The sequence below is a fragment of the Mesocricetus auratus genome, unplaced genomic scaffold (assembly GCF_017639785.1).
Source record: "Mesocricetus auratus isolate SY011 unplaced genomic scaffold, BCM_Maur_2.0 Super-Scaffold_6730, whole genome shotgun sequence".
Classification (NCBI taxonomy): domain Eukaryota; kingdom Metazoa; phylum Chordata; class Mammalia; order Rodentia; family Cricetidae; genus Mesocricetus; species Mesocricetus auratus.
In genome coordinates, this window is record NW_024429184.1 from 12,723,326 (window position 1) to 12,744,679 (window position 21,354).

The 21,354-nt window shown below is 51.0% G+C and overlaps 1 protein-coding gene across 2 annotated transcripts in view; it reads left to right on the forward strand.

The window, feature by feature from the left end:
* Window positions 1–21,354, forward strand: part of Gabbr2 (gamma-aminobutyric acid type B receptor subunit 2) — a 360,155-nt gene that overhangs the window by 166,376 nt on the left and 172,425 nt on the right. Inside the window, exons 1-2 of one of the 2 annotated variants that reach the window (XM_040738668.1) lie at window positions 1,040–1,135; window positions 10,929–11,030. In XM_040738668.1, the coding sequence (XP_040594602.1) occupies window positions 1,061–1,135; window positions 10,929–11,030 (177 nt within the window). In that variant the 5' untranslated portion in view covers window positions 1,040–1,060. Of the gene's footprint in view, window positions 1–1,039; window positions 1,136–10,928; window positions 11,031–21,354 lie in introns of those variants that run through there. The other variant, XM_040738666.1, reaches the window with a different exon arrangement.

Here is a 21,354-nt window from a genome sequence, read left to right on the forward strand (position 1 = left end):
TGGGTCTCCACTGTTTCAGCGGCCTCTGCTGAACTTCTCACCTGAGTCTGGAAACACAAACCCTCTCAGCCGGGGACAGCTGAGGGCAAGGAGTTATATGGAGCAGAACTGTTTCAGCTGTCTGTGGTTTCTCCTTGAAGGCAGGGAACACCTGCTTGAGATGTTCAGGGCCGCTCACGGCCTCTGCCCTTGATCTCTGCGGTGTCTAGGAGGCACCTAGACTGTCCATGGGGAAACTGGACTTGGACAGCTCTGCCTGCCTGTTGTCAGAGAGTATGGTCAAGCTACTCCTGAACGCAGGTGGGCTTCATGGAGAGGAGGGGGCTCCCCGGAGTGGGCTCCTCACCCGCCCGTGACCCGGCCTATCCTCCAGTGCCGAGCCGTCCGTCGTAGGCTGTGTGGTCAGCGCCCCTCCCCCCGGCACATTCGCGGTCCCCGCAGCACAGTGCCCCCTTCTCGGGAAGCAGGACCATGAGTCAGCCTTCAATCTGGTCTCCTTGGCATCGTACCTAGCCGAAATTCCTCAAAATTGCTGGCATGTTGCTGCTTCTTGCTCCTCTTTTTCCAACACCGGGCAGATCCTCCTATTTTTGTACTCCCTTGCAAGGTCCTTTCTGTCACTTGCAGAAGGAGGTAGCCGAGGTGGGAGGTGGCCATCTGTGCTCCACTTCCCTGTCTTTATAGTCAAGATGGCCTCTCCCTCTGCATCTTGGTGTTGTGGAGATGTGAGGTTCTCAACGCTTCCCGCTCCATGGTCCTCTCTTAAGTTCTTCCTCTATGCTGGTTTCATAGTTTTGGTTTTCTTTTCCTGGGGCACGGTCCCTCTCCCTCTCAAATTTCAAGTTAGCATGCCCTCGGATGAGAAATTCTCCTGCCAAACGTGGCTTGCCAGGCTCGGGCAGTGCCTGCTGCCATTGCCAGGGACTCGTCGTCTGGCAACCTGATCCGTAGCCCGGCCTCCAGCAATACTGATGGAGCTTCCCCACATCCTCCTTACCCTGCCAAGGTTATAACCTTCAAGTGGAAACAGCAGAAGCCGGTCCCCTGACTCCCGGTCCCCATGCGTCCCTTCCCGGAGCCGTGTGTTTCACTAGAGAGCCATTTCGGATCCTTCCGGCACACCCGTGCCCTGCTGGTGAGTCAGCAGCAGGGCAGCAGGCGGTGAGGGGTGGGGTGCAGGCGGTGAGGGGTGGGGTGCAGAGGCCCCCAGCTCGGCTTGGCAGCCCGCCCCAGAACACAGCACATCACACACATTGCCGCATCCAGTCTGTGAACAGCTGCCTCGGGCCCTCTGTGGGGAGTCGCCACGCTGGCACAGCTGCCCCTTCCGGGGGCAGTGAAAAGATCTCTCCCTCCAGGGGCACCGGTGCATCCCTTCGCGGCTTCACGGGGTACAGGCTAGCCTGCTCCTGCAGAGACCACACACCTCTTGGGTTTCGCTCTACAGCACTACCGCCATCCGCACCCCAAACCCTGAACCCTGAGCTTGTTTTCCAGCCCTCTCTCTGATTAGCTGTCCCCGATATGACCACGGCGTTTCACACCTGGTGTGAATGATCCTTTACCCGCCAGCAGGAGGCGCCCTTTTTTCAGAAGACCAAGGGGCCCCAGGGTCCTCTTGTTCCCCCAGAGTGGTCAAGATGGAGGGATACAACAAGCAGATCCGTGAGGCTCCAGGTCTGTGTGGTTCCCTGCCCCACAGCCTGCGGCGAGCACAGCACCGTGGGTTCAAGGCTACAGGAACTCAGCACTGTCATTGCTTTGCACGTTGCTTATGGTATCTTTTGCAATGTAACAGCAAAACCTAGCTGGGCCAGAGCCTGGAAGGCCAGCAACACCTACACCATTTATACTCTGGCCTCTTGTAGGGGAAGATATCGGCTCCTCGTGGGCAAGAGATAAGACTGAGGTTAAGGCCTGGATTCAGTGTGCTATGTGTGAGCTGTGTGACCTCAGGCAGCTGCCTCGACATCTCTGTGTCTCATTATACTAACCCACAAATTGCTCATAACTATGCCTTTTAGGTCTACCCTAATGGCCAAGAGTGGCATCCTCACACGAGCGGGGACACTGACGGGTACTGGGGAGGGGACCCCCGTGTCATCCCCACCTTTCCATATGTTAGACGTGTGCTGCCTTCTCCATTCCGTCTTTCCCACCCCCTCTCGAGTGCCCTGGCATTTCTACCTAACCCTTCCTCATACTTTACCTCAGACAGACTTCCTCTCTAGCCTCCCCTTAGTTGGCACTAAGCGCTCGGTGGTGCGTCCCCGGCAGCAGGTGTCCCGGGGTCTCGTCCATCCATTGGGATGGTTTCCTGAGGCAGGCCACAGTCCTGGGGCCTTTCAGGGACTGGCGCCGCCTCCAGACGCTCTCCCTGCACACAGCCCGAGGCATTTGCAGACTGGTGGGCTGACGTGCCACGGTGGGTGGCAGCCATCCTGTCCTGGCTTTCAGGTTTGCATCCCAGCTGGAAAATTCCACTTGCAGAGGAGATTCAGTTCCCGCCTAGGGAGTTGCACTGTCCAAACTGCTGAGCTCGGCACACTCCAGGCCACTGCAGCCTGCTCAGCACTGGGGGCGGCGTCCACCCAAGACGCTCACTCAGCACCTGCACGGGGCGAGGCTGGCTCGTGGCCGAGGGGTGGCCAGGTTGTCATTGCTAACCTTGAGGAAGCTGAGACACCTTGGTTTCTGTCTGTGAGGAGCAGTGGAGAGCCTGGGTCTGAGGGGACCTTGTGTGGAGTCCCTGGGATTCTCTGGGTGACCTGAGGAAACCCTGGTTACAGGGGCTGGAGGTGTGGGGGGGGCACGGGACAGGACACGGTGGGAGGAGCCTGAGCGGTCTACCCAGGAGGGCCCTGTGGGAAACACTGCTGTGGTGGGGGACGGGGGTCAGAAGAAAGCAAACTTCACACAAGTATTCTGGGCAAGGCCAGGGGAAGCAGTCAGGATAACGAGGCCGCAAGGCCTGGCAACGGTGGGAGTCAGAACCACCACGTGCTTTCCTGGGGGCAAGAAGGAGGGCCAAGCCCAACCGAGAGCTGCGAAGGAAGACCCTGAACTTTAGCTTCCTCCTGCAGAGGCCTCTCTTGGGCCTTGTGGTGTCCCCGGGTTCCTGTTGCCCTCCAGCACCCGCTGGGACCTCTCATTAGCCCTCCGGTGCCCGCTGAGGCCCGCCGCTGGCCTTTTCACACCCGCTGTCTCCGGCCCTCTGATGCCTTCTGGAGTCCTTTTGGCCCTCGGCCTCCTGCTGGGCTCCCTTTGGCTGTCTGAAAGCTGCAGGCCTCCTATTGGTCCTGAGACCCCTACTGTGATCCCGTTGGCTCTCTGGCTCCTATTGGGCCACCCGTTAGCCCTTGCACCCCCAGATCCCGTTGTTTTCCCGATACCTATTGAGACACCCCATAGCCCCATCTGTGCCAACCTAACTGGGACTCTCAGGACCAGAAGAGTCAGAGATGCCACTCATTAAAGTCAAATTCCACAGAGAGCTGGACTGGCCTGCTGCGGGGTGTGGGTGAGCATGTGTTGGGCTTCAGCAAGAGACGGGGCCTAGTTAGCATCCAGGGCACAGGACTCCAATGTTCTCTCCCCGAGTCAAGTCAAGTAGGCTAGACCAGTCATTGGGGGTGCTGTCTTGGGGAAGGGGTATGATACAAGGTGAAGCTCCCCATTTTAGTCATAGGTGACTGTTAACCAGTGATGGAAGTTTTCTATAGAAGGTTCTAGACGTGCTGTCCATGGTAGTGCCCAGGAAAGGAGTTTAAACTGGAAAGCCAGACTGGGGTACCCTAAAACGGTGCCAGTCTGTAAGTGGGAGGGGCCACAAGGACCCACCCAGGGTCACACATACTCAAGGACGGACCTGTCTTAGAGAGAAGAGGCAAGGGCTTAGCACAGAGCTCAAAAGGAGGAGAGGGTGCCCCAGGAGACACGGGGGCATCAGACGGGGCGTGGACACCACAGCTGGAGCTGTGGATCACCCCAGGAAGTTATCTCACGGCCCCCCCCTTTGACTCCGACTCCATGGAGTTCTCCCGCTCGGCCTTCAGCCCCTGGCAACCAAGTATGAAAGGAGTCGGCGCTCACTCCCCAGGCAATCCGTCATCCCTCCCTCACCTCCCTCCTGTGTGCTGCACCGCATATGCAGCTCTCTGCCTTCCTCCAGGACCTGAGGAGCTTCTGTGGAGAGGAACCCGGACCCGCGCCAGGGTCAGCTCCGTGGAAGCCATCCCCAAGTCCAAGTACCTCAGCCCCCAGCAAGTGCCCCCAAGGCCAGCCCACTTCTGCCTACATCTCCATTCCTGTTCTCAGTAATGGAGAAATGAGACCCACTGTGTGTCCTGGGACAGACGGGCGCCATCGTGGAGAGGAAAAGCAGGTTCCCTTCAGGTAGCCCAGGGTGTGAGGGTCTAGACTGAGCCAGGTTTCTGGAGGCCCCGTGCGTTCCCTTCCTGTGATGGCCAAAGAGAGTCAGAACAAGCACACAGCAACAGAAGTGTGTTTTTCACCAAGTCCCGAGTTCACAGGCTCCCAGCGCTGATAAGTGAACAAGCTTATTGGCCCACCAGCCTAGATTCCAGTGGGATTGTTTCTTTATTTGTTGCTACCCTCTCTAGGGTGGAGAGATACTTGTTCATTACCCAGAAAAGGATCCCACTGTGCGTAGGGCTCTTTAGAGGGACGGAACCGATAGAAACAGTCTGTGTTACACAGGTTATTAGATGGGCCTGCGCAGGGCAGACTGGGTAGTCCAGCAATGGCTGTCTGCGTGCTGGAGAGGCTGAGAACTCACTGGTGCTCCGTCCACAAGGCGGGTGCCTCAGCAGCCACAGTCTGGCTTTGCAGGCCTGGGAGATCCCCGCAGGTGAGCGGCTCATCTCCAGTCCACACTGGAAGGCCGGAGAAGCTGAGCCCAGACGTCTGTGAAGGACGGCAGAAGCAGCAGCAGCAGCAGCAATGAGGCAGATGCACTGGTCAGCAAGGAGCAAAGGCATGCAGGCAAAGCATCGCTTTCCCCTCCGTGCTCCTCACACCCCGGCCCCAGCCGGAAGGACTCTGCCGGCCTTGGAGCAGGTATTCCTGTCTCAATTAATCCTTCCAGGAAACTCACAAACCTGCGCAGATCCAGTCAAGCCAAGATTAACCACCACACAGCACATCTTCACTTACACACTCACCCTTCATTTTATTCATGTTCTATACTGTGTAGCTACACAGCATTAGACACTAACTTACCTGAAAGTGGGTGGATCTCTGTTCCCACAGGAGGGCCTGCCTTTCCACCACAGGGGAAACTTCTAAAAAGAATGTAAGTGCATGGGCCAAACCTCACAGCTACCCAGAGCCGCTTCAGCAACTTTAACCTTCAAAAAGAACAGCGAATGGGGTAAACATAGTGTAGAAAAACCATTGGTGTTGGTGGTGAAAAGGAAGCCTCTGCTTAGTGCCCAGCTCCTGCTTGCATACCTCTGGTGATGGGGAGCTCACTACCACCTTCCTCTTCACTAGGCCGTTTTCTTCTTCATCATCTTCATCTTCTATGTCACTGTCCTCATCTTCTGCCCCCCCACGTCTTCCTGCGTCTGAGTTTGAGCCAGAATCTCCCTTCCTGGCCCTTCTAACTTTTGGCTCACTGGCTGCTACAGGGTGTCCAGAACCAAGTGTCCCCTTCTCTGTGACAGAACCAAGTGTCCCCTTCTCTGTGACAGAACCAAGTGTCCCCTTCTCTGTGACAGAACCAAGTGTCCCCTTCTCTGTGACAGCTCTTCCATTTTGAAGTCAGTCATCTCTTCCTGCCTTGATCTTCCCTGTGCTAATTTTCTAATTAGTTTAAATTAATGGTAGTTCCTGGGGAGCTGAAGCCCCAGTAAAAGTGACCTGAATTATTCAAACATTGGGACATTTCGAAGCCTATTTAGCCTAATTAGCATCTTAACTCTGTCGTCGCCCTCAGCATTGAAGGAGCCGTATTTGAACACGCTCCTTGTGTTAATGGATTTTTCTTGAATGAACTGTTTAATCAAGTGAAGACACATTTCATGAATGAATAGAAGTAAATCTATAATTATAGGTTTTAGTCAGGTAAGAGGAGTGACATTTCAGCACAATCTGTCGCTATATATAGCGGGGTGTATTTGAATGACAAAGTAGGTTAGCTCGGCTTCCGTAGGAGAGCTGGGGACTCGTTTTGCTCTGAGTTCGTTTCTAACCTAATTAGAATGTTCAGACTTGTAAGTGCAGGTATATCTGTCCCCACCTTCCTCTGGAGCTCTGTGTTTCTGGATGATTCCTCAGCGATTGGAATGGTGTCCTGGGAATGGCTAGCCATCAGAGCTAGGTCTCTTGGGGTCTCAGGTCTCCCAGTGTCCTTGGCTGCCCACTTCACTGGCTCTGAACCTGCCTGCTTGAGACCTGTGGTCTGACCATGGATGCGTGGTCAGTGCTTTCAGACAAGATGGAGCTGAGATGGAGAGGAGAAAGATGGGACCCTTCCCGCTAAACTCAGAGCGAGGGATTTGAGCAGCTCACTGGACTCATGGGGAAAATCTCCATCCCACTAAAGGATGCTGGGAGACACCCGGGCATCCTCACATCCACACAGCAGTCTTCTGAGTGACAGGCCAGTGCAAGCTTGTCTGCAGCTTCATAGAAAGACCCTGGCCAGGGCTACCATGCTGCTATGCCCTGGCTCTCCAGCCCCGGGAACGAAGGAGACCATGTGTGCTTATGGTTTGAAGTCCTGCGGTAATTTGTTCCACAGCAATAGAAGACAAATACACATTGTCAGTTACCCTTCATACTTCTGTAACTCGTGGCTTCTGGCAGCCTGCCATTCTCTCTCTCTCTCTCTCTCTCTCTCTCTCTCTCTCTCTCTCTCTCTCTCTCTCTCTCTCTCTCTCACACACACACACACACACACACACACAATGCCTCACTCTTTACTGACCCCACAGCAGCCTGAGTTATCACTGCAAACACTCAGGTCAGCTCCCCTCTGGACTCCTCATAAGGGCTTTCTGTAACACTTAGGTGGTGGCGTCCCTGATGTAAATTGAAGGCTCACATGCTCTAGTCCCACCTGCCGCTCCTTCCTTGCCTGCTTCATTCCAGCGCTGTCCCTCACCCATTCTTTTAGGCTCCGCTTTAACCCCAGCTTCAATAGTCTCATTTCTGTCCCATCTTCCCCCACCCCAGGACCTTTGCACACGCTGCTACCCAGGCTGGGTCCTTCCTGCTCTTCTTCTGGACCTGGGTCTGAGTCTGGTGCACTAACCTCAGCAGGTACTCATGCATTTACCGGGGAACTCATCTGAGGAAAGCCTCCCACACCCACTAGACAGAGAGAGGCGCAGGGCAGTGAGTAGTTCAGCTCTGTGTCAGGAGCCCATCTCTGGTGTCAGACCTGAATGAGCGTGAAACAAACACATGAGATTAGAGGGACAGACGCATCTCATCCCGGAAAACCCAGGGCCCCTGAGAGCCGTCCATGAAATTTGTGAAAGCATGTAGTCCCAAAGCCAGTTAGTGCTTAGAAAAGAGGTGCTCAGTCCAGCAGGAGAGTTGACTGAGAGTGGGGTCTGCAAGCATCCCTCCCCGGCTGCCTGGCCTTCATCCTGGCACTTCTGAACGTGGCCTCCACATTGCCCTGCTGGGGGTCAGGCGTCTGGGGCTTCTGTGGAGGACTGGTGGGAGGGACATGAGGGACCTCACTGGCGCTGCGTGTGGGCAACAGAGCGTGGAGGGACAGGAGCCTGGCGGGGCCAGCCTTCCCAGGGCCCAACGCAGTGTAGGGCAGACTGGGAGACTCCCTCATCAGCCCACGTGGCCCAACACTGGGTTGTACTTAAAACATGATGAGCGTTTCTTGGAGGTGAAGTCTGTGACTCGATTGCATGGCTCTCCAGAGTGCGTCTGTCTCCCGATCTCAATGTACAACACTCCTAGAAGGAATTTTTGACTTTACCATGATGCAAATGTAATTCCCATTTGACAATTTAGGATTTGGGGTTTTGATCTTTTCTGGTGATATTTGGTAGAATATTCTCTCACTGTGCAGGGAGTGGCAACCGTGTGATCCCAGGGAGAGTCCAGCTTCCGGTGACCTGGGCCTCTGAAACATGCTCCATTATTCTGCGGTTTTCCAGTGTCTCAGTTTTGAACTCACCCACCCCATCACACATCAAAACACCATCTTCATTTTATCTTTCTGGGAACGAAGGGCCCTTGCTTTCCTAGAAGAACATGTTCTTGCTTTTATTAAGTAGAAGCGAAAGGGATCATGGAATTGGGACTCGCAGTCTGGAGCAAACAGCTCAGACATTGGCCTCGTTACCCAGGCGAACCTGCAGGTTCAGGGCAAACCTGGGTGTCTGGAGCCAAGCAGTGGGTCCCACATGAGGGTGGGGTGGTTCCTTGCATCCTTCTTTCCTGTGCTGCTTCTTTGAAAATGCCCTTTGGTGTTGATTTTCTTTACTTTCCCCCCTAAAAGTCCGCCAGAATAAATACCCGAGCTGAAGCGACTCTAACTCTGCAGGCTGGAGTGCGGGAAGATCACCAGACTGGGGTCCCCCCTCAGGTGCTCACATTTTGCAGGCAGGATGAGACCACCTTTAGGGTGGATTTGTTCATTTATCAAGCCAAATATAATAGAGGTATTTGTGAGTGTGTCAGGGCAAGTGTGAGTATATAAAACACCTTGGCCATCTGTAAGTGCACAGTAAGGACATGGCCTTCACAAGTTATGTAACTGTCGTGTTATATATCTTCTGATCTTCATCCCACCCTAAACTGAGGCTCTGAGCCCAGGAAGCACCAAATCCTGCTCTAACTGCCCACCCCCAGTGATTGTTCCCCTCCGGTCTCTAGGGATTTGCCTATTCCAGGTACCTTGTGTAATTGTCTTTTTGTGTCTGCCTTTCTTTAGATTAACCCATTGTGATCGTTTTGAGTGTAATTGGCCCCTATAAGCTCTTAGGGAGTGGCATTATTAGGAGGTGTGGCTTTGTTGGAGTAGATGTGGCCTTGTTGGAGAAAGTATATCGTTGCAGGAGTGGGCTTTGAGGTCTCCTATGCTCAAGCTATGCTCAGTGTAGACACAGTTCACTTCCTGTTGCCTGCAGATCAAAATGTAGGACTCTCAGCATCTTCTCCAGCACCATGTCTGCCTTCATGACACCATGTCTCACTGTGATGATAGTGGACCAAACCTCTAAACTATAAGCCACCCCAATTAAATGTTTTCCTTTATAAGAGTTGCTGAGTCTGTGGTGTCTCTTCACAGCAATAGAAACCCTAACTAAGACAGCCACATTGTAACATACACAGAATCTCAATATTTTTGAAGGCTGAATAGTATGCTAGTCTGTGTGTGCACACTTGGGTTGCTCCCACTTTGGGGCTACGTGAATAATATCCTGTGATCACGGATGCTACAGTTGGAAGGTAAAATCTCCCCATGGGCTCCTGTGTTTGACCACTTGGTCCCCTGATTCAAAGTGCCACCCACCGGGGAAGTTGTGGAACCTTTAGGAGATGGAGGAAGTGGGTCGCCGGGGCCAGGCCCTGAGGGTTGTAACCCGGCTCCAGTTCCTAGTCTGCTGAGATGTAGGAATTCCCTGCTGCACACACCACCTCCATGAACTCTTCCATCATTGTCTGCCATGATGGACTGCGCCCTCTCAGGCTGTGAGCGAAAACAAACCTTCCTCGGGGTTGCAAAGGTGACTCAGTGGTTAAGAGAGCTTGCTACACTTCTAGAGAACCTGAGTTCATTTCCCAGGATCCATGTTGGGCAGCTCACAGCTATCTGTAACTCTAGTTTCAGGGTATCTCTATGGGCAACCACATATGTGTGACACACACACACACACACACATACACACACACATACCATAGATAGATAATAGATAGATGGATGGATGGATGGATGGATAAAATATTAAAAATAAAATTAAAGCTCCTCCCTCCTTTCAGTTGTTCTGCCAGACACTCTGGCACAGTGCTGAAAAAAGCAGCTGACACAATGAGTGTGCATGACAAGTCCCTGCTGTCATTTCTTGTGGGAATTATTCCCAGGAGTGGGGTTGCTGGAGCAGGTGGCAATGGGTGTTTGGTTCTCTAAGGCACTGCCATTCCGTTTCCCAGAATCTCCAACCACTGTACATTCCCAGAGGTGGTTCCCAAGGGACCCATGCTCTCATCCTCGCAAACGCTTGTTGCTGTCTGATTCTGACAGTGGCCATCCCAGCAGGGTGAGCAAGACATGCTTTTCAGGAGCAACCAGCTATGGCTTCCAGCCAGATACACTCCAGCTTTACCCTGTTTAATCCAAACTTTAAACAAAAGTCAACACCAGGAGATATGGAGAATTTTATATGGGAAAAATCTGGATTTCTGATTTCTTCCTCCCCCCACCCCACCCCAAAGTGTCCTGGGCCCATTTCCAGCTTGGCAGTAGAACAACAGCTCTTGTCCTTAGAAGGCCATGTGGTCTCTAGGGTGCCACAGTGCCCCTGAAAGTCCCTATGTCTTCCCACACTGACCATGATGGCATGGCAGTTGGCAGCTCTCTGCCTTGCAGGGATAAACACAATGCACAGGTCAGAACCTCATGGTTAGACGCCGTTTCCTCCCCCACCCCATTCTATATGGTCCCTCTGAGAGTCTGGGCTATGTCTTCACTGCAACAGAAAGCCATACTGCAGTTTATACTGCAAAACATAAACAAGGTGTCATTAGACGCCCTGACCCGAGCCAGGCAACATGGGGGTGCTGGCCAGGCTATCTCGTCATCTTTCATCTTTCATCTTCTGTCTTAGTGGCGCTGAGAAAATCGCTCCCCAATGGGCCAACCCTGATGAATGGGCCCTTGCTCCCTTGCTGGCAACAGCCTACCCAAGTTCTTGGTTTGTCTCTGTCTGCAGGTGAGGAATGATCTGACGGGAGTTCTGTACGGGGAGGACATCGAGATCTCAGACACAGAGAGCTTCTCCAATGATCCCTGCACCAGCGTCAAAAAGCTCAAGGTAGGTGCAGCCTGTCACTAGGGACCATGACGCCCCCGGGGGTCCACGAGCTGCCACGGCCCTGACTTCAGTTCTTCCTTCTGACCCCTCAGGCCTCGGGAGTCGGCCTCCTTGAGCTCCCCATGGACTGTTGTCTAGCTCTGACCAAGGTCGCTGACGGCCAGGCTCTGTGCCCCTGGAACTTGTCTAGCGGCCATGCTTGAAAGGAAAGCAGAGCACCTGATGGTGTCATCTCTCTTGCAAAGGGGCTGGAGCCAGGAGCTGGCCCATCAGACAGCATTGATGTTAGGGCTGAGAGCCCCTCTCCTGGTCCCACCCACAGTCTGCCACTCTAGGGATGTGGGGAGACAACCCGAGGTCCCCATGTTGCACAAATGTCTTCCTTTCACTGTCTGCTACAAAGTCCAAGCCCTACTAGGTGCTGGCCCCTCTCCTGGCCCTCAGATATCAATGCACACACACACACACACACACACACACACACACACACGCACGCACGCACACAGGTTGGTCACAGCACGGCAAGGAAGAAGGTCCAGTCTCAAGGGAAATGAGGGATCTAGGGCAAAGGAGGGGGAAGTGACTCATGCCACCAGGGGAAGGGGACAGCCCTGACTCTTAGGAAGAGAGCATTGGACAGAGGCCAAGCAGGATCCCAGACCACAGGCTGTGAGGAAGGAGGGTTGCAGATCCAAGGGTAGCAGGCACAGTCTGCTGTGGGAACATCAGAGTTCCGCAGAGCATGAGGCACTGAGGGAAAGAGTTCCAGGGTGGTGCTGAGCTGGAAACAGAGTTCCAGGCCAGTTCCCTGTAGCTAAGCACTCAGCTAAGTAGCTCTCTCTTCTCCTGAGGATGGAGGGAAGCAGCTGCCGCTCAGAGCTGTGGACTCCCCTGTCCCCTTCCATTCCCTCATGGCCACGGGTTAAGTTGTTGGCATGAAGATCCCACATGCCAACTGCTTGTGTCTTTTCTGACTCAAGCAGGTCCAAAGTCTTGCTAACACATCAGGGGCCAGGAATGAACCATAGGTCATAAGATGTTTCATTTTGCTGATGGGGAGCCAGGGCTCAGAGTCAGGGAGCCAAGGGGTCCAGAAAAACCACACACCTCCTGATATCCTCTGAAATATACAGAACCAGTGGGTCACACTTTAACCCTGGGAGTCTCTGCAGATGAGGAACTGCTGCCGGGGACAACCCAGGTTGCCACAGCCCAAGCTTTCCCTCCATGTTGTCAAGGACTATGCTGTTGCCGGGTGTAGATGAGACCTGCAGAGCCTGGAGGGCTCAGTTCAGAGGCGAAGGGGGCCGTGCTGTGCCCATCTTGTCCTGATACATGCAGACTGTCTCCCCAGAGCAGGCTCTTGAAATAGCTCTAGCCTCCAAGGCCCAGCTGAGTTCTGAGGGCTTTGGAGTTGAAAGGCAAAGTATGTGGAGCTGAGGTGTTGAGATCTGGGGTGGAACAGGGCGCTCTGCTCATCAACCAAGTTCAACCAAAAAAGACATGACTGAAACAATGCCAAAAACAGCGACCAAAACACCCAGCCTTCCCAACCTCCAGCGCCTGGCCGGCCACCAACACAGGGCTGGCCACTGACCCAAGGCTTGAACCTTCGCCCATCATTTCTTCATTTGAGCTTCCCAAAGTCCTCTGGCAAGAAGGTTTTCAGGTTGATTTCACTGAGGGTCAAAGCGGTTGGGTAACCCCTCAAGACCTACAGGGGAAGAGGAGGGCTGGAGTTCCCCATGCAGCCAAGGTTTGGAGAGGAGATGCTAGCAGTACATAGCTCAGAGGCTGGGGCAGGGGCCGAGGCACCGCCCCTTCTCCAGGCCCAGGCACCGCCCCTTCTCCCGGCCTTCTGCATGTCACAGACCCACATCCAGGTTTGTTTCCTGGGGCTGTGTTAAGAGAAGCTTTTTCCTTGCTAGCCACTTTGGTTTATCACCAGCCAGTCGCCTGGGCTCTGCCACATTGTAGTCCCCAAATAACACACAAGACTCTGTATTAATTATGAAGCTGTTGGCCTTTGCTTGTTTCTTACTGGCTAGCTCTGACTTAAGTAATTACCCCATAATTGTTAATCTAAGTATGTTTCTTACCGGAGAATAGTTCCGGGCTTCCTACCCCATTGTGGTTACATCTCGAACTCTCTGTGTGTCTCCTTCCCAGAATCCTCCTGGATTCCTAGCCCCACCTATCTAGATTCCTATTGGCCAGACAGTGCTTTATTGACATATACACAGGACTTCCCCAACATCTCCTCTTTTCTGTTTAAACAAAAAGAAAGGTCTTAACTTTAACATAGTCAAATTGTTTATGACAGAACAGTTATCAAGTAAGAATACAGTTACAACATTTTGTCTATTAACATTTAGCAAGATCTAAAGAAAATATCCATCCCATCCTTGTGAGTCCAAAGTCCTATATGTAGCTTATCTTTTATCATAACTAAGGAAAACTATAATTATAACTATCTGTCTTCAACTCCATCAAAGACCACAGATGGATAATATATAAACACTAGGATTGACAGAGACATCTTGCTACCTGGACAGTCACCCAAAGTTGCTCTGTAACATTGGGGCATCCATCTTCAGCCCATAGGCCACAATGTATCCAGAAGATTTCTCAGCAAAGCAGGAAATTTCAAAACTGTCCATCTGCATTGGCAGTCTGTCAGTCATTTTTCTTTGTCCTGCAGAAAGTCTCGTAGACTCTTCCATGAAGCAGGAACCCTGTAAGACTGAGTTCAGCAGTCACTTTCCTGTGGGTCCTGCATGTTCAGTTTATACAGCAACAGTCAAACAGTCTAGGCAAGAGCAGTTTCTTGCCCAAATGGCTAACCTTGCCATGTTGAAATCAAACTCCATAACAAGTTTCTTCGATGCCCATTTTCCTCTCAGACATAATTGGTGCTGCCCAGAGCAGACATTTCTCATTGTCAAGAAAAACCCTAAACCATTTTAAATGCCATTTTCTGAAGGTCTTTGAAAGGTTTGAAGACTGTCTATCTATCTCAAATATATTTCTGTATATCTAGAAAACCTAACTAACCTAACTATAAATTCTATTATCATTAACTATCTATAGTCTGTATTCAATTATGCATTATGTTTTAAAAGATCAGTATAAGCACAATACTTAATCAAGAGGAGAAATATACACATCACAAAATTGACCTTGAATTTGTATCAATAAATGAAAAACAATACCCATACCATAATTCCCATTTTTTCCATTAAAAAGAGATTGGCTGTGATCATTAACCAATTATAAACAATCCCATTTAAATGAAAACAAAGATTTATAAACAAGATGGGAATTGGGACGTCGCTCATTCCAAACTGCTTCCTGCTGGAAGGGGACGCTGTTCATACCATGGGGATCATGACAAAACTCAGAAACCTGTATAAGTCCTAATTTTCATGGTCTGTAAAGCTCCATCATCTTAGCTGTCTCAATTGTTGAAACGCCTGGCCCACTGCTTCCGGGGGTCTTGGTTCATCAAACCACAGAAGCCTGGAAGGAATCCTCAGCTTTTCATTTTCTGTGGAAACATAAACTAAAACTCCTTTTCCGAGTAACATATCCTTATACTTAAATTTTGAAGTCAAGGCATTTTCAAAAGATATAAGTTGAATTAATTCAGCAGCATTTATAATCAAGTGTACTTCAGTAGCTGTTCCTTCCTTAGCAATGAAAAAACTGAAAAACACAATAGCGTACAGTATCCAGACTCTCTGTGTATTTTCCATCTTTACGTGGCTTATTTATTTATATATTATTACTTTATTTATTTTAATATATTTTTCTCTGAGACAGGGTTTCTCTTTGGAAATCCGCCTGCGTCTGCCTCTGGAGTAAATCCTACCAGCGTGCGCCACCACAACGCCGGTTTTGTTATTTTGCCGTTTCATTTTCTCTCTCAATCTCACGTATATTTTTAAACACACTGTAAACCTTTAGAGGTTTGTTCATCCAAGTCTGACTTTACTGTAAATCCTTACGTTTTTCTGGCCACGTGTCTTATCTGTAAAACCAGCGTTTCCAAGATGGCGGGCGTAAGCATGATTCCAGCTTACCGCCTCAGTCCATGCTGACATCCAGCAAAAGCTGCCACTTCCAGCTGTACGTACACACCTTTTAATCATTAGCAGAGTCTCTTAAAACAACCTTGTGGGTTTTTTTGTTTTTTGTTTTTTTCTTTTTATGCCGAGTCAGGAAGACTCCAGTAAGCGAGCCGCATGAATCTCGGCTTGTCAATAGCAAAACAGAACACACCTGAGAAAATGCTGCTACCAAAATCTGTGCTTCTCTCTGTTCTTCTTTTTCTAAAATTCCTTTAAATCTTTTGTTATTTTGCGTGGAAATTCAATCCCGCTCCTGACAACCATTCTGTTAAGAGAAGCTTTTTCTTTGCTAGCCGCTTTGGTTTATCACCCGCCAGTTGCCTGGGCTCTGCCACATTGTAGTCCCCAAATAACACACAAGACTCTGTATTAATTATGAAGCTGTTGGCCTTTGCTTGTTTCTTACTGGCTAGCTCTGACTTAAGTAATTACCCCATAATTGTTAATCTAAGTATGTTTCTTACCGGAGAATAGTTCTGGGCTTCCTACCCCATGGTGATTACATCTCGAACTCTCTGTGTTTCTCCTTCCCAGAATCCTCCTGGATTCCTAGCCCCACCTATCTAGATTACTATTGGCCAGACAGTGCTTTATTGACATATACACAGGACTTCCCCAACAGGGCTGCTTCCTCTATGCTGCAGCACGCTGTGTCTTAGCAGCACGAGTGTGCGCTCTCTGGCCTGAATCTAGAGGTTGGGTGAGGGCAGAGGTTGGGGCGTGGCAGCACCATGAATTCTCCGAGCTTGCCTTTCTCTCAGCCTCTGGTGTCCACAGCTCTGGGAGCCCTCGGCCTGTGGCTGCAAGTGCTAGCTCCATCTCTTGTGTCACCATCTCCCTTCTCCACACCACCCTCCCGTCAGGACACCCCTCAACACCACCCTCCCATCAGGACACCCCTCAAGTTGAGCTAAGAGTCAGCCCCATTCCATCGTAGCAGAATCCTGGTTAAAAACACCCTCTGTCACTGCCCCAGTTTCCACGTGAGGTTCCATTCCAGAATGCTGGGGTTAGCCCTTCAACGTGTCTTCTGGTAGAACGCAGCCCACCACACTAGACAGACTACCCGTCTCCTTCTTCCAGCCCCCACCATTAAAATGCGAGCCTCCAGAAGCCCCTCTCATCACCTACAATCAAACCTAGTTGCCCAGTAAGCTGCATGTGAGCGTCTAGACAGCAAAGACGACTGAGGAAACGGGGATAAAACACTCAGCGGGGAGAACGAGTGGGACGTTCTGGAGAGCCTGGGAGAAGGGCGAGCCTCTGCTTCAGGGTGGGCTAAGTAAGGCGGGCATGCAGAGGGTCAGGAAGAAGCTGCAGGTCAGATAATGGAACAGGAATCTGCAGCAGAGTAGAGCCAGGGCCAAGAGGGAAAAAAAATCAATGATGCGGAGGATGCTCTTGAGACACTCTTCCAGGATGCAGAGGAAATGGTTGGCACGATCAATCCAATGAGAGAAAAGATGACTGTGTGAGACTGGAGAAGAGAGCTAAGAGGACACCAGGACAAGAGGCGGAACCAAAATAGATGCCCCAGCAGCAGCAGCTCATGAGGCAGCCAATATCTGGCTTCTGGTACTTTCTGCAGTAAGGGAATAGGGGAACCGGCAAGTCTGATAAAGTACAAGAACAGCGCTGCATCCCCAGAAACCCACATAAGAATCCAGGCATGGTGGTGTGCACTTGAACTCCAGTGCTGGCGGGGGAGACCAGCGGGTCCCTGGGGCTCCCTGGCTAGCTGACCAGTCTAACAGCAGGTCCCTGGGGCTCCCTGGATAGCTGACCAGTCTAATAGGCTGGCTCCAGGTTCAGTGAGAGACGCTGTCCACCTTGTTGATACCCTCAGGAGGAACAATACTAAGATGGACTTCTGACCTATGAATGCTCACCCATACACAAACATGCACACATCCAAACACACACAGCACAGGGAACAAACCTGCATCACACGAAATTGCTGACATGCCACCATTGTTGAACTACGAAATCCACGGTTAGCTCAGAAATGTGAAACCGTGTTGCTGGCTAGCTGGTCTCTGCATCCTGACCACTTTGGTATGAGAAAGGACACCTAGACACATTTTGGCAAATTTTTGATGTGCAAACTTTAAGGATAAATCTTGCAAATGTCTAGGCAGAAGAGCGGGGGTGGGAGGAGGGGAGTCAGACTCCCAGCAAGGCTCTCACACCCGGGCTGCCCTTTACCCTCTTTGCATCATGAAACACCGGGGTTAATAGAACACCTGGGACACACACATGACTCTGTGAGGCTCTCGTGATGTGCCAGCAGGGAAACCTTCCGGAAGTTGATCCTGAGAGTCAGCTGGGAGCAACAGCAAACTTTATAGCTGAGGTCAAGATAGAAACAGCCAAGTGGGGAGCATAGAATCTGGGAGAAGAGAGATAAAAGTCTAAGTAATTGCTGCAATGTGCATACGGATGGGAAAGCGCATGCAGCCTCCCACACAATGCAGCAGCATGCACAACAGTACCAGAGACATGAAATCCAAACTGCACTCTTGGATCCTGAGAAACAGGAAAATTTAAAAAGCAGGCACCAAACTCTTGGTTTCCATAAGAGAAGGGACAGTTTTAGAAGAGGCAGTTACAGAGTCGAGTCTCACAGTCAAGGAGGCTGAGGTGACCTGAGTGGATCGATCCCCTTGCTAGTGTGAGCCCCTGGAAATGTTCTCTACCGCCACCTGGAATCTAAAATAAGCCAGAGAAATTAAGGTAAACCCCAGCTGAAGGGCCCTCTGAACAGCATGGTGGAAAATGGACCCAAAGTGACCAGAGCATGGAAGACAGCAGGGAAAATCTGGCCCATGTGTCCAACTAGAAAACAACCCTGAAACCCACAGCACTCCAAACAGGCCTTTGCAGAGCAGACAGTAATTCTGACGAGAAATTCAAGTGGGTCAGCTGCTCCATGAGAATCCCAGTGGTCAGCTGCATCATGAGAATCCCAGTGGTCAGCTGCATCATGAGAATCCAGTGGTCAGCTGCTCCATGAGAATCCAGTGGTCAGCTGCATCATGAGAATCCAGTGGTCAGCTGCATCATGAGAATCCAGTGGTCAGCTGCATCATGAGAATCCAGTGGTCAGCTGCATCATGAGAATCCCAGTGGTCAGCTACACCATGAGAATCCAGTGGTCAGCTGCATCATGAGAATCCCAGTGGTCAGCTACACCATGAGAATCCCAGTGGTCAGCTGCATCATGAGCATCCAGTGGTCAGCTGCATCATGAGAATCCAGTGGTCAGCTGCTCCATGAGAATCCAGTGGTCAGCTGCTCCATGAGAATCCAGTGGTCAGCTGCATCATGAGAATCCCAGTGGTCAGCTACACCATGAGAATCCCAGTGGTCAGCTGCATCATGAGAATCCAGTGGTCAGCTGCATCATGAGCATCCAGTGGTCAGCTGCATCATGAGAATCCAGTGGTCAGCTTCTCCATGAGAATCCAGTGGTTAGCTGCATCATGAGAATCCAGTGGTCAGCTGCTCCATGAGAATCCAGTGGTCAGCTTCTCCATGAGAATCCAGTGGTCAGCTGCATCATGAGAATCCAGTGGTCAGCTGCATCATGAGAATCCAGTGGTCAGCTTCTCCATGAGAATCCAGTGGTCAGCTGCATCATGAGAATCCCAGTGGTCAGCTACACCATGAGAATCCAGTGGTCAGCTGCATCATGAGAATCCAGTGGTCAGCTTCTCCATGAGAATCCAGTGGTCAGCTTCTCCATGAGAATCCAGTGGTCAGCTGCATCATGAGAATCCAGTGGTCAGCTGCATCATGAGAATCCAGTGGTCAGCTGCATCATGAGAATCCAGTGGTCAGCTGCATCATGAGAATCCAGTGGTCAGCTTCTCCATGAGAATCCAGTGGTCAGCTTCTCCATGAGAATCCAGTGGTCAGCTTCTCCATGAGAATCCAGTGGTCAGCTTCTCCATGAGAATCCAGTGGTCAGCTTCTCCATGAGAATCCAGTGGTCAGCTTCTCCATGAGAATCCAGTGGTCAGCTGCTCCATGAGAATCCAGTGGTCAGCTGCATCATGAGAATCCAGTGGTCAGCTACACCATGAGAATCCAGTGGTCAGCTTCTCCATGAGAATCCCAGTGGTCAGCTGCTCCATGAGAATCCAGTGATCCTGGATTGTGCTTTTAGCATTTGTTTCTGTTGTTGTTGCAGTTGTTGGTGGTGATGGTGCTCTCTCTCTCTCTCTCTCTCTCTCTCTCTCTCTCTCTCTCTCTCTCTCTCTCTCTCTCTCTCTCTCTCTCTCTCTCTCTCTCTCTGTGTGTGTGTGTGTGTGTGTGTGCAACTAAGTGATTCAGATGTCAAGCATAAGAGGCCAGGCAAAGTTCTACCCCAGAGCAGTCAGAGTCCTACGAGAGTCCGGTTAAGAAACGGGCACTGGGCAGGCCTGCTACAGAGGAGGGACAGCACTGAGATACCAAGCTCACAGCCTGTCATGGCTCCAGATGGCAGCTTGATGAAGTACAGCACGGGCCTGTAGGGCTCCAAAGGAGGCAGGCGGGAGCACTGAGCAGGAGCTCCTTCTCAGCTGCCCTCTTTTTTTACAGTTGCATACATAACTGGCATTTGTATTTTAACGCGTGCTAAGTGTCCTCCGTGGTGCACATTTCTCCCCACCCCAAGCAGAAGCTGTGACTCCCAGGCCTGCTCTTACTTCCTCTCCCTGCTACGAGACAGAGCACTCTCGCAAGACTGAGGAATTGGCAGCTGATGCCATATTATAAACCCAAAAACAACTAGGCAAAAAAGTGATGAGAATCAGGAAATAAATCCATGACATACCCCATCTTGAAATAATCATGGAAGTTCCTGAAAAAGCAGTGAAAAGCCAGGCAACTATGAGCTCCGTGTGGCCCCTGGGACAGCAGTACGAACACTGTGCGGTCATCAGTGGAGGGGGTAGCCTGTGCCTGCTGGGAATGCAAAGGCATCTATAGGCTGCTTTTCTGTGTCTGATCTCATCACAGCCTGTCCTCTCTGGCCTCAGCCCATGCTTCTGCTTCGACACTCACTCCAGTACTTGGTTTGTTCTCGCAGTTTTATTCATTCTTTTAATCCTCCCAGTTACTGAACAGCAGCAGCCAGCAAATGATGGTCAATGGGTCAAATCTGGCCCTCCATTTGGTCTTACAAATAAAGTTTTATTGTAACACATTCATTTAAAACGCTGCTTTTGTGCTACAACTGTGGAACAGATTAATTGAGACGGAGATAATTGCCTATGAAACCAGACTATTTGCTACCTGGTTCTCTATAGGAAATGTCTTTATCCTCATCTTACAAGTTGAGAAAGTTGGGCTGAAGGAAGTTAACACATCCTGGAGGTCATTCAGTGGGCTGCTGGAGGTTGCAGCACAGGAGTAAGGCAGCAGGAGGGTGTGTAGGCACCACAGCCTGGTCTCAGCTTCATGCATCTACTCTTCGGTGGCTAGAGGATTTTCCCGTAGTCTTTGGACATTCTGGAGAGTACTTGTATGCAAAGAATGAAAGGCAAACTCTTCCTCGTGAGTCTTCTCAGCAATAAATCAGGAAGGCGGTGGCTTTGTGGCTTACACCGTAGAAGGAAGGGCAAAGGACATCAGAGTCAGCAAGACCCAGGCTGGGTCGAAAGCCCTAGTCCTCAAATTTAATACCCGTTAAAGGCTGGGCTCCAGCAATACATCATGGGGAACTCTGCCTGCGTCCCACAGGCCATGTGCAACCCAGATAGCTATGGCTGAGGTCTGACCCTAAACTGTAAACTTTTTAGAACATTATGAGATTTTTTTTTTTGCAGTTTCTTTTTGTAAGTAGGTTGTGCAGTTCTTGAGTATAGACGTTGTAGATGACATCATCAAGCCTCACTGTCAAAATACTTGGAACACCTGCGGGAGCCAGGTTTCTGACTCTAAAAAAGAGGAACCTATTTTTTGAGTGAATCACAAAAATAGCCCACCACTGGGAAGCATTCCTGTGGCTCAGGGTGCACAGAGGGTAATCAACATTGGCCAGAAAAGCTACCAGCAGGTCAGCAGTGGCAAAAAGATCTCGGGGCCCACCAAAGAGCAGAGGATGGAGTCCCTCTCAGCTTGGCACTCACAGGTCAGAGGAAGGAACATTCATTTCCTGTGAATGGTGGGACAAGGCTACATGGCTACAAACCAGACAGATATGTCTT